We start from the raw sequence: 15586 nt of genomic DNA on the forward strand, positions 1-15586 counted from the left end.
GCAACCAGTATGAATGTTAACTGGATCCAGCTGTCTATAAATGCTTTGGAAGCCAGTCTTCTCCAGTGTCCAATTTTGTCCTAAACTACTTGCCTTTAGTCTAACAAATGTTATGAAGCATGCGTGCCACAGTAAAGCAGACTGCCTTGGCCCCAATGGCATCCAACCAGGTGTATAGGTTTTGCCAGCAAGCCTTCAGCCACCCAAAGGCACACTGCACTACTATCCTGCAGCTGCTTAGTTTGTAGCTGAATTCCCATTCTGCCAGGTTGTTGTTGTTGTCAGGGTAGGGTTTCATTAGCCAGGGTACAGTCTCAATGTCCTTAGCACGCTGGTGTCATGAACCTTCCCTGCGTGTCCAATGTTAGTGATTACGAACCTGACTTTGAGATCCACTAGGCCTTCAAGAACAAGTGAATAATACCATTTCTGACTGATGTGCTCACTCGCTACTTGCAGGGGGCAAAATATGGGATGTGGGTGCCACTGAGGACCCCACACCATTTGGAAATCCCATTTTCTGGAACCCAGCAATAATTTCCAGAACTTTTGTGATGGCGACCACCCATGGGTAGATGGGACTGTTAGTTTTGCAAACCAGCACCACAATGGGACCAACCGTGGTTTGTGATCGAAACATAGCTGTCCAGCATTGCCAGCTTCCGGAGAGCAATAGCCATCCACTTCTACACCAGTATGGGTCTCCACAACCAAGTGTTTTGCCAATGTAGGGTAGAAGCCAACTTCTCTCAGAGCTCCAGGAACATCTGCTTCCTCATTCTGAAGCTCTGCAGCCACAGCTCGTCATCCCAAGTTTCCAAGACAATGTGATCTCACCACACTGTGCTGATCCTCCTGGCCCAAAAGCAGCAGTCCAGTCATAGATATACAGTCACAACACCAGCAACCTCTTGCGTTTCTCTGTCATATAGCATCAGTGGATCAGTCACTGTCCCAGTCTCTCACCTTTGGCTTGTGAGAAAGGTTTGAGGCCATTCAACCAAGATTCTTGCAGGTCATGTACTGCAGCACAGACACATTTGTCCTGCAGGAAGGAGCAGTGGCAGAACCACATCATCAGTCACTTGATCCATGTCTTCCACCAAGATGCGGGGGGGTGAAGAGAAAGAGAGAGCGCGAGAGAGTTTTCTACAGCCTTAGCTATGAGTCATATGGCTTTTAGCTCATGCAGTAAGCTCCAGAGGTCCCAGATTTCATCCAGCCCGCCCTGCGACGGGGGTCTGTTGGTTACACTTGCTCCCTTTTTTTTTTCCTGTACTGGTTCCTGATCTTAATAATGCAGACTATGCGCTAGCATGGCAGACTGGACTACATAGCGAGGAGAATGAGAAACTCTAGTCACTCATGTGAGATTTTCCAGTGACCCTCTTTTGGTTCTCCTCCAATGCAGCCAATAAAATCTGGGCAGGAAGTGAATGAGGATACAAAGAAAATATGGGGAAAAGCTGCCTCATTTCCCAAGCACAGTCCTTCCTGTGCATCAAATGAGGCAGGAGTCCTGTTGAAAACAGTGCAATGTGACCATATAACTAGAGACCGTATCACAATTATGGCTAAGCAAATAATTTATTTTTTTTTTCAGTTCAGTGACAACCGAAAAACCTGGAAGAAAATTCAGTTTCAAACCAAAACAAAAAAACAGAAGAAAAAAATTGTTTGTCAAAATGAAATGCCAAAATGGTTCATTTTGACATTTTTTGAAACAAACTGTTTCAACCTTTTTTTGGGGGGGGGAGGGGGAAATCAAGGTTGTTCTTTTTTCCTGATGAAACAATTCACACAACTCAATTCAAGTTCATGATTAGTTTTGGTGTCCTGAAAAATACATTTTTGATTAATTTACTATTTGCCAGAAAAATTTTGCCCAAGATAAATATGCACAAAACCACCTTTCGTCTAGCATTTTCTAACTTGAGAGCTTGACTTTTCAACTGTAACACTGTTCTCTCTCACTGTAGGTTTCATGCAGAATAGCATATAAACTAAGGAAATTACTTTCTGCAGTAAGGATAGGGAAATAGCACGTGTCATATTCTAGGGTGATAACTCGATAACCATCAGCTTTTTAGGGGCGACAATAGTAGTATTTTCATTATGAAGATCAAGCATGCCTTCAAGGGCATTTGCTTTGTATTTAAATAAGTTTTATTTCACAGAAATATCCCCATTCTCTCAGCTGTCTCAGGGAAGAGGCTAATTATATATAGCTGTGCCTTTGTTGAGCCATTATTCATATTGATAGCTGCATCCCATCTTGCAACTATTTTCTCTGAGCAAGCTTCTGGAAGAGTAGGTCTTATCAACTTCCTAGAGGTTTTGTTTGACTTTCACATCATCCTTCTCTGTGATGACCTAGTCCTTGCCCCTCATTCTCTCTTGCTCTTACTATGTATAGTTTGATATGGAAAAGACCTTTTCTGTCTTTTAGACCCTCTCTCTAAGCCTACACAAACTCCATCTCCACAATATAGCTTCTGGTTTTAGTCACTCCAGGTTTGAAAACTTCATTCAGTTGCTAGACAATTGGTTTTTCAGAGCTTAACTAAAAGTGTATGTCCCTCTGATTAGACTAAACTCCTCAGGGCAAGGATGGCCCATGTCCATGCCTAGTACAGTGGGACCATTGCTGTCTTAAACTCCTAGGTGCCACTAGGTACATTCCAGTTGCTCTCTTTTCCCTGTGAGAGTTTTCAATGGCCCTTCCTGTATTAAGCTTTTTCATTTTCTTCCTTTTACAGTGGATGCATCACATACTGCTACCCTGCAGTATTGCTCCATCCTTGCATAGGACTTTCAGAGAACTCTAGCTACTCAGACTCTAGCTAAACTTCAACAAACAAAGTAGTGCACTAAAGGACTTAAGATTGTAAAGTCCAATCTTCAAGTTAGGAAATGCCCAACCCAAGGATGCTTAGCCTTCCTGCAATGCCAATGGTAGGCTTTTGCTGTTGTATTCAGAGGTAGTTACTTAGTCACTCATAAAGAGATGCTGTTCCATTCCTAATGGTTAGGTTACTTCTCCAATCTGCACTGAGCTAGCTTCTCTTCTTCCCCCCACCCCAACCTGGTTAAACCTTATGTCATGTGTTACAATAGTGATGACCCCACCCAGTTCGGTCCCAATTGATACTTTAGTTCTTTGCCATGAGAGGACACCTGAATTCCAACAGCTGGTGTTGCTTAGGTAGCAGGCAAGAAGCTGTGCATGTACAAGAAAGCTTCACTCTTTTATATGTTCCTCAGCTAGGAAAGATGTTACTTTCCCCTGCAAAGATACTGATTTCTCAGCTTACTGGAGTGTAAAACTAGGGGTAAGAGGGAGTTCCATGGGGTAGTGGTGTCAGAACTATGTTGGCTCTTGCTGTGCACCTTGGCAAGAGCAAACAATCTTCTTTTACTGCAGTTGACTTGAAGAGGTGAAAGGGGGAACCTAGCCTAGAAAATGCAGCTGTGGAGTGGTAGCAGCAAGGTCTAGCTCAGTCACTCCCCTAGTAGATACTGCTCTAGCTGTACTGTGTTATCAAATGTGCAGAAGCAACACCTCTGCTTATCAACCTTGGGGTTGACACTTACCATTCACTGCCCACTAGGACACTCCACCCTGTGTTCAAAAGACGCACAGTGCACTTCCCTGGAGAGGAAAGCTTGGAGAGTTGTTTCTTCCTGCACCTATAAAGCCATGTAAGGATACAAGTTGCACTTCTGCTGCTACATGCACATATTTTAGGAGGTAGGAATAGGAGGCAGGAGTTGCTAGTGCCCAGCCTTAAGCACAGGTAGTTAATTCTGATTTAGGAAGGACAGAAGTCATTCCCCTCCTCCTGCCAGCTGCATGGTGAGCATTAGATATAGGCTGCACTGTTTCACATTTTAGACTCTCCTCCCCCTGTTCACCCAGCCTGAGTAACAAGCAAGGAAGGTTTAACAAAGGAGCAGGGCTCCTGCTCCCAGTTTAAGATAGGGTTAGGGGAACAGTTAGTGAGAGATGGCGACCACTCACATATCAAAGCATGTTTAGTCTCAAAAATAAAAGGGTTTTCAGTAGAGATCTTAGTCACATCTTTCACATAAAGGCAGGTTTTACATTTTGGACAACCACACAGCACCAGCTTTGCTTCTTTGTTAGAGTTAAATGCATAGAAGTGTTGCAATACAAGCAGTTAATTGCTTAGAGTAGAGGAGAGAGTGGTTATCAGCAGCTTAGGGTCTACCCAAACACCTGCTGCAATGGAAAGAAATCCTCTAGAAAGTTTTGCTCTAGACAGCTGCACAACAGGTATCTGGTAGTTCTATATTTATGGCCTACCAATTCAAGGTTTACACCCTCCATGTCCAGGAAATTTGTACTAGGCTTTGAAATGATCTAGTCAGTGGTGCTTAAAGCATTTTCTAGGTTAGCTCTCCTAGTAATCTATTCCTTTGCATGCAGCTTTGATTAAGTGAATAGCAATACAATACATGACTGATAGATGAGAACTGCATGTTTGATATGTACCATTTGCATAGAGAACCACCTTAAGGTCTCAAACCTAACACTGAGGGATGTTCCAGCTTAAGGGGTATTATCTAACCCATGGTGTTATCCAAGCATGGGTGGGGAAATGTAGTTCAGAGCCCATACAGCTCATCAATACCACTTCAGTTTATTTCCTGCAACATTATGCTAGCACTAGGATTCTATAGCAGGCTTGGATATGTGGACTTTCAGCCTCTTCTGGGAGGAGAGCTGCAATTCTCTATGACAGCAGGTTATTCTCTCCCCCCTCCCCATCAGCTGCCTTATGACTAGAAAAGTAATGCTTGTATTTGGCAAAGATGCTAGCAGGATTCTCTAATCTGTCTCCATCCTATGATCTTCCTGGTGCTGCAATTCTACAGAGGTTCTGCCACAGGAGGTAAAGGGTCCCACTAGCCAGGAAAGATGAGCATTATGCACCACATATTCCAACAGTTCATCCACATATTCCTGGGCCTTGAGCAGCTTCTGCTTGCTGCAGGTCAGGATACTGGTAGACAGGCCCTGGAAGGAACTGGCCTTGGAGAAGACAGCATGGACCTCATGCAGATTGTGATGAGCCTGCTGCATCTTGTCCTGAACGCTGGTAGGAAGGCCTTGGATGATAATGACTAGGTTCAGGCACATGGTCTGCAGCTGCTGAGTGATTCTCCAAGACATGACCAGAACCAGGGCATCCACCTGCTGGGATAAAGCAAGTCAGTGTGTGTTTGAGAATATATTAATGGGCAGGATAGGGCACCACTGCCAACATGAGTTAGTATCCAAGTACCTCTGGCTGTGCAGATCCTTTGTCAATTACTGCAAGCTCCTTCTTAGTCCACTCCAGCCACAACTGGTGCAGCTTCTGCTGATCCTGGTGTAGTTTCTTACCTACACTCTGCTTAACATTCTGAATCTAAAGTGGGACAAGAACAAGGTTTTTTCAAGCTTTACTGTAGGAGGACCAGCCTATGAAGCAAAGGGTTATCAGTACAGACAGTCTGCCGGACAGAAGTGTCAGACAAGTCTCCCATGGATCTCAGAGATGACTGCAGTCATGTAGGTTAAGCCAGAATACTTTAGAGGAAGGTTTTGTGGTTTGCCCTTTGGGGAAGGGTTGTCCCAAAGAGCTACTAGCACAGACTAAGGACCACCTACCAGGTCTATGATGTGCTGGATCTGAGAGAGGTTCTCCTGCATGCTCTGATGAAGCAGTCTCACTTTGCCCATGGACTGCAGGTAGGCACACTGGCGGAGTTCAGTGGACAGAGACCCCAGATGCACAAAGTACTTCTGCTGCTGTTCCACAGAAGCCACCTCAAACCCCTTCACAGAGGCTGATAATTTAGCTAAGGAAGAGAAGGATACACAATTTAGGCATCCTGCCAGTGCAGATGCTTCAGTCAGCAAGACCATGGCTATTTCAGAGCCCTCATTAATATCTGCCTTTTCCCTTAGGAATACATCACCAGTATCTTCACCTTCATGTTCCTCTCTATCAGCTCCCTGGAAGGTAGGTGTTCCCCATCTAACTGGCATTTGCCACTTGCTTGGGAGCCTCCCCCGCCTTACTACATTCCATTTCCAGAGTCATGTAGGTTGCCCAGAAGAGACTGGAGATTCAAGGAATTACAGTTACCATTATTGAGGACCATTATCTACATTTGTTTCCACAGCAGAGTCTATGGGAATCATTCCTCTGGGTGCATGTATCTAAGTAATGTTTTAACAGCCCTTTAGTCAGAGTAATAGGATTGAGACCTAGATCATTAGCACAGAGAAAACTTGTGCAAGGGGAGTGCCCAAACCAAAGCATAAGTCTTGAAGGCCAACTGCTATGGTGTACTAGGTGTTATCCAATTATTTCCCCAACCTAGTTCATCATCTGTGATGGGGAGGGAGTGATCCACCATGTCTGCTGATTTCCCCCGCACAGCTTCTGCTCTGCTCACAGCCCCAAGCCCCAGTCTAGAGCCCATGACTGTGCTCATGCTGCTGGTTACTGCTGATTTTGCTGCCTCCATGGTCTTGTCCAGCACCTCTGTCACTCTGCTGTTCATGGCATCCCTGGTACCTGTCACCAACTCTTTGGCATCCAAAAGAACCTAGAAAAGGTCAAAGGTCATCACTTCATGCTACTTCACATTCATGACTGTTTCAAGGATAGAAGCAGACATGACCCCTCAAGGGAGGCTTGCAGAGAGGACACCATGTCAGTGGCACCGACACCACTAAACTGGTCAGAAGGCCACAGCAGGGGTCAGAAGTGCACAGCCTCGCTGGAGAGTCAGTCTATTCTAGTTAGTGGTCTCACTTTAGGCATCCAAGTTTGGAAGCTTTGGCACAAGGTTTAGCTAGCTACGGAAGTGAGGAAGTGGTCAGTTCCCACTATACCCAGCCTGGAAACTCAAGGGACTGACAGCATTTAGCTAGACGCTAGATAGAAGTATTTATCAGACCATGGCCCTCCCTTCCATCTAGGGCCTCAAAGATGGAGTTACCTTATCAGTCGGCTGTTGAAGGATTGGCAGTTTCTCCTCCAGCTTATCCAGTCCTTTGCAGGCAAATTCATTTGCTGCTGCAACTGTAAAAGTTGACACTAAGAAGTAAGTTTCCCAAATCTTTGGTTTTAAAAAAAAAAATGAACTCTAGTAGCTGATGGTCCTTTCTGCTCTTTAATTTTTTGGTTCTGCAATATCCTTGTCATATGCCAAGGCACAAAGGCGTTTTCTCAAGTGTTAATATAGTGTTTGCTTATAGCATATTGTGGGCAGTGTTTCTGAGTAGAGAGTGTCTCACTGAAGGACAAGCTTCATTTATAGGGTCATTAACCTATCCCAGGAAAAAACCTTAACTTGGCATCTCCTTGCATGTTATGGGAGCCTTTTACTATAACCCAGTGCCAATACCACATGTAATTACTCAGTGGAAACATCTCCAGACAAGAGACTCAGAGCATAAAGCAAGACCTCTGTTGTGACCTCATTCTTTCCCCAGACACGGCACTTGTTAATGCTGACTATTAGCAAGTGTTATGAGGTTTTAATTGACATTTTGCATTGTACCATGAGGGAGATTATTGTGTAGTACATTTCCTTATCTGTCAAAAGCAGAAGGGAATTTACCCAACCTTAATCCCTTAAGACAGTTTGCTTACACAGTTTCTGGTTTAATATAGAAAGTGTAGGAGGGTTCTAGAGGAATGGATGCCTCCCACCTTCCTCTGGCATGTGGGGATATGCAGGGAACCCAGCTGTTCCATCTTTAGGCTTTAACACCAGTGGTGTCTGAAAACCAACAGCAGGGGGAAAACCTTGCAGATGGCTTAATATTATTGTGTGTGTCTGCATGTATTTATAAAAGTCCTTGAGCTTACCATTCGAAGGCAAGGAAATTAATATTAATAAAAAAGTGGATCACTCAGAGCACTGTATTAAATGAGAGATAAAATGGGGATTTAAAAATCCCACCAGTTCTGCCAATACTTTCTTTATTAGAGATGCTGCATCTGGTCTGTTGGGGCAGCAGCCACAGCTCCTCAGAGTCCATGTGCAATTTTCAAAGGCTAGATATCTAGCCGTGCTGGGGAGCCCAGAGCTTCTCACCCAATAACCCTAGATTTGACTCTAGGGCTAAGTAGTGGTTCTCAGCATAGATTCTCACTTCACTTTCCTAACAAGAATAAGATACAGGGTGGCCACCGTCCATGATGGAAGCTTCTGACTGACATCTAATTGGATACATAGCTACCTGTACAGATTGGTCTCAAGGATATTATGGGAAATATCCTGGCAGCCCTGGTCAGCACCACTGACCAGGTGGTTAGAGTCCAGCTGGGAGCACAGCAGGGCTAAGGCAGGCTCTCTGCCTGCCCTGGCTCTTGGTAGTGGCTGGCATGTCCCTCAGACCCCTAGGCACAGCATGCTGCCCCTGCCCTATCACTGGCTCTGCAGCTGACATTGGCTAGGAACTGCAGCCAATGGGAGCTGCGGAGCCAGGACCTGCTGGGGCAGACAGACCATGGAGCTGCCCAACCATTCCTGCAGCCCCTAGGCAGAGGAACATGCTAGCCACTTTGGGGAGCCACTTGAATTAAATGCCACCCAGAGCCTGCACCCCAAACTCCCTACCCCAGCCTTGAGCCCCCTCCTGTACCCTTACTCCCTCCCAGAGCCTGCAACCCCCTCCTGTATTCTAAACCCCTCAGCCCCACCCCCTAGCCTGGAGCATCCTCCTGCACCCCAAACCCCTCATCCCTGGCCCCACCCTAGAACCCATACCCCCAGCTGGAGCCCATGCCCCTTCCTGCACCCCAACCCCCTGCCCTGAGCCCCCTTCCTGCACCCCAAACCCTCACCCCAGGCCCCATCCCAGAGCCCACACCCCCAGCTGGAGCCATCACCCCTTTCTACACCCCAGCCCCTTGCCCCAGCTTGGGGCAAGTGAGCTAGGTTGAAGGAGAACAAGGGGGGCCTTCAGGGAAGGGGTATTCATTTGGTTTTCTGTAATCAGAAAGTTGGCAGCCCTAACTGCAGCCTTAGGAGGCAGTCGTTACCATTACCATTTTACAATGAAAGTAATGGAGAGGCTGCACCAAGCCAGTGGTGGGAGTAGAATGTAGTAGGGCAGGGTCAAACTGTTTATGGGGTGGGGAGAGGGGAATCAGGGTATTGATTGCAGGGGATTGTGAAGAGTGTGCATTCTGCATAAAGATTATCCTTTTGTCAAAAACCCAGCCTCCCTAAAACACAGAACTTTTTTTGTCTTAAAAAAGACAACTTTAATCAAGACAAGTGTGATGAAATCAAGTCTATTGTAACTTTCTGGGGAGGAAAATACTTGATCTCTAGAAAAGAGATGTCTAACATGGCAGACCCCATTCCTATCCACATCTGTTACACTATGTCCTCCAACCACTAGAGGACACTCCCCTCTAGAGTCCAGGAGGCCAAATCCCATCATTAGTATTGTCTGGACAATAGTCGAGTAGCTCCCTGGTAAAGTGTGCCACATCCCCCTCCAGTAGAGTTCCCAGTGCAGAACAATTACTCCTCTAGCATGTGTGGCAGGAGTGTGGGCTGAAGGTTCAAACCCTGCTGATTTCCCCCTCCTCCATGGGTTATCTGAAGGATTTCCCACAGTAGAATTCCTTAGCCTTTGTGAATGGTTTAAGTCATCCAGTGATGTTTCTTTGGGCAGTTTATACTAAAACCAAGTTCAAGCATGTTTCAAATTGCACTGCATTTAAGTCTATGGTCACAGTGGCAAGAGTTGTTTGAGTGGTAAGGTAGCCCTTGCCTGTAACCCATTAACCAAGGAATAGTTAGTAGAAAAACTCCAGGTTGATTCACACATTGGGAGACACTGTCTCCACATGAGGTTGAAGCCAGCTAAAGCCAATCTTGGCAGTGCCTGTAATTCATGTTCATTAGCCATTTTGGCTATGTTCCTCCCACTTTATGCTGTGCATGAGACATTGTCCCTGCAAAGTGAAGGCTTTTGTCACCAAACATCTTAAGGGTTACTTGTGTGATCAGACATCACCTACCTTTATTACTGACACTCGTTGCACAGCTGTTTGGCAGTTACTTTTCAGCAGTGATCTGGGTTGGAGGTCAGAGTTACTCTCTGAATGGGGTAGGAGCGGATTCTTTTAGCAAGTACAAACTTGCTCTTGCCAAGAAGGGTCAAGCTTTTGTATAGTGGGGACAGGTCACCCATGGCCGTGAGAGTTTAGTTGTGCACATGGCCCCTTCCAATCACACATTCAAAGAGAACTGTGTATTGCACACGTTCCTCCACACATTCAAGGAATTGCATGTATAGGTAGACACAGCAGTGAAGCTCAGTAATGGTAAGTCTCCATTAGAGAGGCATTGTTCAGATGCTGAAAGACTCAAACTCTGACTTGCCAGGAGTCACTCAGCTAGATGGAGGGGAGTGGCTTCCACTTAGGAGATGAGCCAGCATGAGGTTCTTATGTGGGATTTTACACAACTGAAGCCTGTGTGATCACTTGGAGACACCCCCTCCCCCCAATACATCTTTATGCCATGGCTTACTCACTCTGAGGTTTAAGTTTAGTCAGAACTGGCTGTGCACAGCCGATTGTAGCTTCAGTCATAGTCTTCACTCCTTTAGCTGCCACATCACACAGAGCTCTGATGTGGGGATGGCACTCTTTAGTGGAAGTGTAGGCCATGGAAACCAGATCACAGGCAGAGCTGACCAAAGGCATGTTGGCCACCCTGCTCACCACATTCTGGCAAAGATAGAGAAGTCACATCAAGAAGAGATCTGCTGTGGAATGAAGGGAGGTTTGACTGTGGGGGTGGGAAACCACACACACACACACACTTAACACATTAGTCAAAGAATGAGAAATTCCCAGTCCTTTATAGACTGGAAGGTTAAGTGACTCTCCAGCCAATTATGGCTTTTGTATTTGATGCATTTAACTAGTTAGTAAGGGAATATCCTTGTTTACAGCTGAGGGATTTGAATTTCTCAGAAATTCAGCTAGCATTAGACCACACGTGCTTTATGGAAGTACAGTAATGATTTCCATCACCAGTTACCTCTCCCAGGTTTGGCAACATTATTCATGACTAGGCAAGTTTTACAAGGCCCTAGACCCTTGGAGAGTCTGTGCTTATAGAGCCTGAAGGGTGCTACTGCAGATTTGTCTAGTATCCGTTAGTGGCCAGATAGCTGCAGGGTGGCATAAAACATGGGCTACCAACCTGCTGTCCATGTTCCCTGCTCTCTGGGGTGTCAGCAACAGGAGTTTGGCTTTTGTTTTCAGACATTTTCTAGTCAGGCCACTAAAGAGGAGAGAGAAAGTCAGAGCTTTGTCCCTTCCCTAGACAGCATTGGTGCATGGCTGTGAAAATGAAGCCCAGTATGAAGACAATCTGCTCTCCTCTTCAGTTTGTCAGGGCTCAGTGGAGGGCACAAAAGCCTGACCTTCAAGTAAAGTTCATCCATTTAGATTAAATACAAGTGCACCTACCCAAGAGTCTGGCTATCTTACAGTAATGCAAGTCACATTACTAGGCAATCAATATATTCCAGAAGTGCTCAAGATCAGCTGCTGGAGGAACCAATCAGCCATAGAACCTTCAGCAGTCTTGACTTCCCCACCCTACTCTCAGTTATGTGTCCCCCTGTTAGCAGTTATGTGATTGAGAGTAGTTTGACTTCCCCTCCCTAGTTTCAGGGTTAAGATCTCTACTGATATAAAAAGGAGGTAGCTTGTTTATCATGTGATCATTAGTAGCCCTAATGAGCAGATCTATGGCACTCGGAGTAAGAAACTCTCAGGCGGAGCCCTAGCCACTTACAGGGTTTAGGCTAGTAAATAACATTCACAGGACACTCTCACTAAGAGTTATGAGGGCACTAGAATCCAAGCTTGATAAGAACCATTGTGCAAAGGTCAACAGCTCTTCCCTCACCACCAGTTAGAGTTCCTAGAATTTGAGGCAGAAGTTTAGTCTGTCTTGCTACATCAATGAATCATTGCCTGAAGCCACCTTCACACCTCAAGTGATATAGGAGGGTTTCCTTCTTATCTGAAAGTTTTAGTGGGTTATTTAGTGTTTATTAGATTAGGACTCCTAATGCAAGTGAGATTAGACAGGGTTTTCCTGAACTGTGCAGTATCTCAATACAAGGGATCTGAAAAATACAAGCCAAACAAGGGGAATTTAAGGAGGTGAAAGCTACCCTTCTTAAGGCCTTCAACTAGTAGCCTTTGCCACTATTTACTTTAATAATTAAATAACTATTTGAGCAGCAATAAGAACATACCTCTTACAGTAAAGCAACCAGTTTAGAATAAAAACTAACTTCCATACCACTTCTAAACAACTTTGCCTCAGATTTAAAGAGCAAAAGAAAACCTCTTACCTAATAGATTAAAAGTTGTCTCTACCCAACAGATTCAGCATTATAGAAGCCACACCATCTTCTGCCTTTATGTATGGGCAAGTGATGTCATCATGGGAGGGGAATCAAGGGACTGACAGATTGGGGCTGCAATGAGAATGAACCAGACTGCCTTGACCAATGAGGAATAGAATAAGGACAAGCAATTGGGAGAGAAAGAGAGAGATACAGACTTCAATTGAGTTGCAATTGTTCATTTAATTCATGCAATTCAAGATGATTCTTCTAGTTCTTGGATTCGACTGAGCCAATGGATTTTAAAAATACACAGAGGGCTCACCTAACATGTTTATGGTAATTGCTTTTGGGTGGCAATGTTACAAGTAGCAAAGCCCTGGCTGAGTTAAGGAGCTTGCTCCTCATGATTGCTAATAAAACTTTTGCACTCCCCCCTCTCCCTCTTGTAGAATGCCACTTTTCCCAGTTTTTTCTTAGAACATGTTTTAAATTTTGTTGGTATTGACTTGCCTCTAAGGTCGTGCTGATATTGTACTGATTAACTGTACTCAGATGAAGAGAACACATTTTTTTCCCCAAAACCTTTAAGACATTACCCAGACTAGCTTTCTTGTGCATATTAACTTCATGATTGTAAGATCCAACCTCTCAGGACTTTCCAGAGCTGGAAATAAAAACTGTCCCATTTAGCAGGGGTAGATTCCCAGCTTTCCTGTGGTGTGAGTATGAGGGAGGAGAAGCTTCTATGAATACCTATATGTAATAATGGTATGAATATTGTAAGTGACCTGGTCAGTAAGGTAAAGTTATTGTGTAACAATGGTGGGTTATTGGAATTTCTGATATGACTGTAGCTATCTAACTTAACAGGGGGCAAAGAGGAAAGCAACACAGTACATGTAGACAAGGCCACCCCCCCACACACTAGAAAGACAATGGAGCAAGCTGCTAGATTCAAAGGTCTGTCTCCCACAAGTTGCAGGCCTTGTTTTGCCGAAGTTAGAGCCTGGAGATTCAAAAAACCATTTTTTTTTAAATCCTTTCTTGGGACGGACACTTGTCAGAATCTGACTCCAGGGAGACAGGTGGACACAGGGAGGAAGTCTAAGCAGTAGGGCCTTCCCAGATCTAGGAAACGGTATGGCCTTAAGGAAAAAGTAGACTAGTCTGTATTATTGTTTTTAAGATCTGTTTGCTCTGAAAGCTTTTGCTCTAAGCAAATAGTACTTTGCTCTCGGGAGGCTGCTTCGTTGTTGTTTTACCACTATCATTGCTCCCAAAATGAAAAGGAACAGAACTGCAGGTACTGAACACAAGTCAGGCCTGCTGAGGCATAGGCACTGGAACAATTTTTTATAGTAGGGGTGCTGAAAGCGGTTAAACAAAATGGAAAACCCTGTAAATGATAGAAACTGCTTCAAACCGGGGGGGCTACTGCACTCCCAGCATCCCTAGTTCCAGCACCTCTGTGCTAAGGTAATCACAGTTAGCACCTGGGAACTGCAATCCAAGGCTCAGTCTGAGAGTAGAACCACATGATCCATCCCGAGTGAGGTGACAGCTTGTGGCCTAGGAGGGGTGCATTTAAATATACCAGGAGGGGTTGAAAGTGCTATTGCAAATTACACATTTTAACCCTGAGGAGAGGGGAAGGGAAATCATAAAGTGCTGATCCTAAAACTTATCATTGGTCCAAGCCTGACTATTGCCTAGCCTAGGCCTTAGGTGAGTGTCATAGTTTATAGCAGTGGTTCTCAACCTTTTTGGGCTCAGGACCCATTTGTAGGTATTTATGGCCGGTCGCAACCCAGTAAATAGTCTGGGGATGGAGGCTCTGGGACAGAGCCATCACTAGGCATTTTAGCACCCAGGGTGAGCAAGCATATTTGTGCCCCCTACCAGAGGCAGCACATGGGGGCACACAGGTTCATGTGCCCCCCCCCCCAATTTTTGGGTTGTGCCCTCCCAACCTAGACAGACTGGGTGGCTGGCTGAGGTGAGTCGGAGGTGTAGGTGACGTGCCCTCCCTGAGCCCGCTGCATGCGTGGGGGTTACAACCTGGCTGGTATTTGACTGGCCTATCCAAGTTTTTTAATTGATTTGCCAGTTGCCAGAAAAATAATTTAATCTGCTGGGGGTCGGAGGGTTATGTGGGTCTAAGATTTGCATTATTATCCCACTACACTGGGATCTCTAATGTTAAACGTTTCTGTGTCCAGCTAAAGATACTGCAGTGTTCCCACTTCCGCAGTTTAGGCAATAGCAGATCAAAACTGTTGATAATACAGCAGGTGTCTGCCCAACAACACACAAGCCCACTGTGCATGTGTGTGAGAGAGGGTTTGAGTCATGAGAAGACGTGCAGTGTTATCAATCTTATATGTGTTGTCTCTTTGCATACTATACATGGCTCTTGAAGGGCCTTATGGGTGGTGGTGTCAGTTTTTTGCATTTCAAAGGTAACCTACACGTAGGGCTGGCCCCACCTAGCCGCGTCGACCCCTGTCACACATGGCTGGCCCTAGCTGACTGGCATTGCCAGCCCAAGCCACCCCCCGCAGCTTTGCATCCTGGGCAGCTGCCCCACCCTGGTTACGGCTCTGTCCTAGGGTGGTTTTGGTTGGATCCTGCCCCCCGGGGCTTAGCTGACTCCTGTTATCTTGACAGCTGGGCCTAACCTGAGTGGCACTGGGATCCCAGAGGCTGCAGTGCCTAGAGCAGGGAGGCAGCTTAGCCAGCCTTGTGGGACAGGAGCCACAGGAAACTACCACATCACCCTTTGAAACATTCTGGTGACCCAGTTTTGGGTCCTGACTCACTGATTAGAATCATAGATTATTAGGGTTGGAAGGGACCTCAGGAGATCATCTAGTCCAACCCCCTGCTCAATCCCCAAATGGAGCAATCCCCAAATGGCCCCCTCACGGATTGAACTCACAAGCCTGGGTTTAGCAGGCCAATGCTCAAACCACTGAGCTAGAAGCCCTGCTGTTTAGGATGAGTGGGATATTCAGGAGAGAATGTCACTTTTGTGGGAAAAGAATATTTTTATGACAGGCTGAGATTTCTTTAAGATGCAACTGTTTGAAGCTGCTCAGAGACCCAGAGTGTAGATGTAGTCCTACTGGAGACAGCAGAGGGCCCAATCCTTCAAATTGT

At 45.6% G+C, this 15586-nt stretch overlaps 1 protein-coding gene across 4 annotated transcripts; it reads right to left on the minus strand.

Moving 5' to 3' along the window:
* Window positions 1-2708: 2708 nt before the first annotated feature.
* Window positions 2709-12539, minus strand: LOC123348689 (perilipin-3-like). Of its 4 annotated transcripts, none has more exons than XM_044986294.1 (8): window positions 12431-12539; window positions 11263-11343; window positions 10586-10781; window positions 7021-7103; window positions 6393-6624; window positions 5678-5868; window positions 5310-5435; window positions 2709-5218 (listed from the first exon to the last, which is right to left on the minus strand). In XM_044986294.1, the coding sequence occupies exons 2-8, from the start codon at window positions 11326-11328 to the stop codon at window positions 4853-4855; spliced, it is 1260 nt and encodes a 419-aa protein (XP_044842229.1). In that variant the 5' UTR covers window positions 11329-11343; window positions 12431-12539; the 3' UTR covers window positions 2709-4852. The 4 variants fall into 4 exon arrangements, with proteins under 4 accessions (XP_044842229.1, XP_044842228.1, XP_044842230.1 ...); XM_044986293.1 differs by having other exon boundaries at window positions 2709-5221; XM_044986295.1 differs by lacking the exon at window positions 11263-11343 and having other exon boundaries at window positions 2709-5221; window positions 12431-12523.
* Window positions 12540-15586: the final 3047 nt, after the last annotated feature.

The sequence above is a fragment of the Mauremys mutica genome, chromosome 13 (assembly GCF_020497125.1).
Source record: "Mauremys mutica isolate MM-2020 ecotype Southern chromosome 13, ASM2049712v1, whole genome shotgun sequence".
NCBI classification, from domain to species: domain Eukaryota; kingdom Metazoa; phylum Chordata; order Testudines; family Geoemydidae; genus Mauremys; species Mauremys mutica.

What these genes read in the sequence shown, in the direction of transcription:
- LOC123348689 (XM_044986293.1), bottom strand. Translation starts at nt 11,328, where the DNA reads ATGTCTGAAAACAAAAGCCAAACTCCTGTTGCTGACACCCCAGAGAGC. An exon ending in GACTAAACTTAAACCTCAGA is followed by an intron (nt 7,104 to 10,585) that starts GTGAGTAAGCCA and finishes CAACTTTTACAG; the next exon opens with TTGCAGCAGCAAATGAATTT. An exon ending in CATCACAGATGATGAACTAG is followed by an intron (nt 5,869 to 6,392) that starts GTTGGGGAAATA and finishes TCTCTTCCTTAG; the next exon opens with CTAAATTATCAGCCTCTGTG.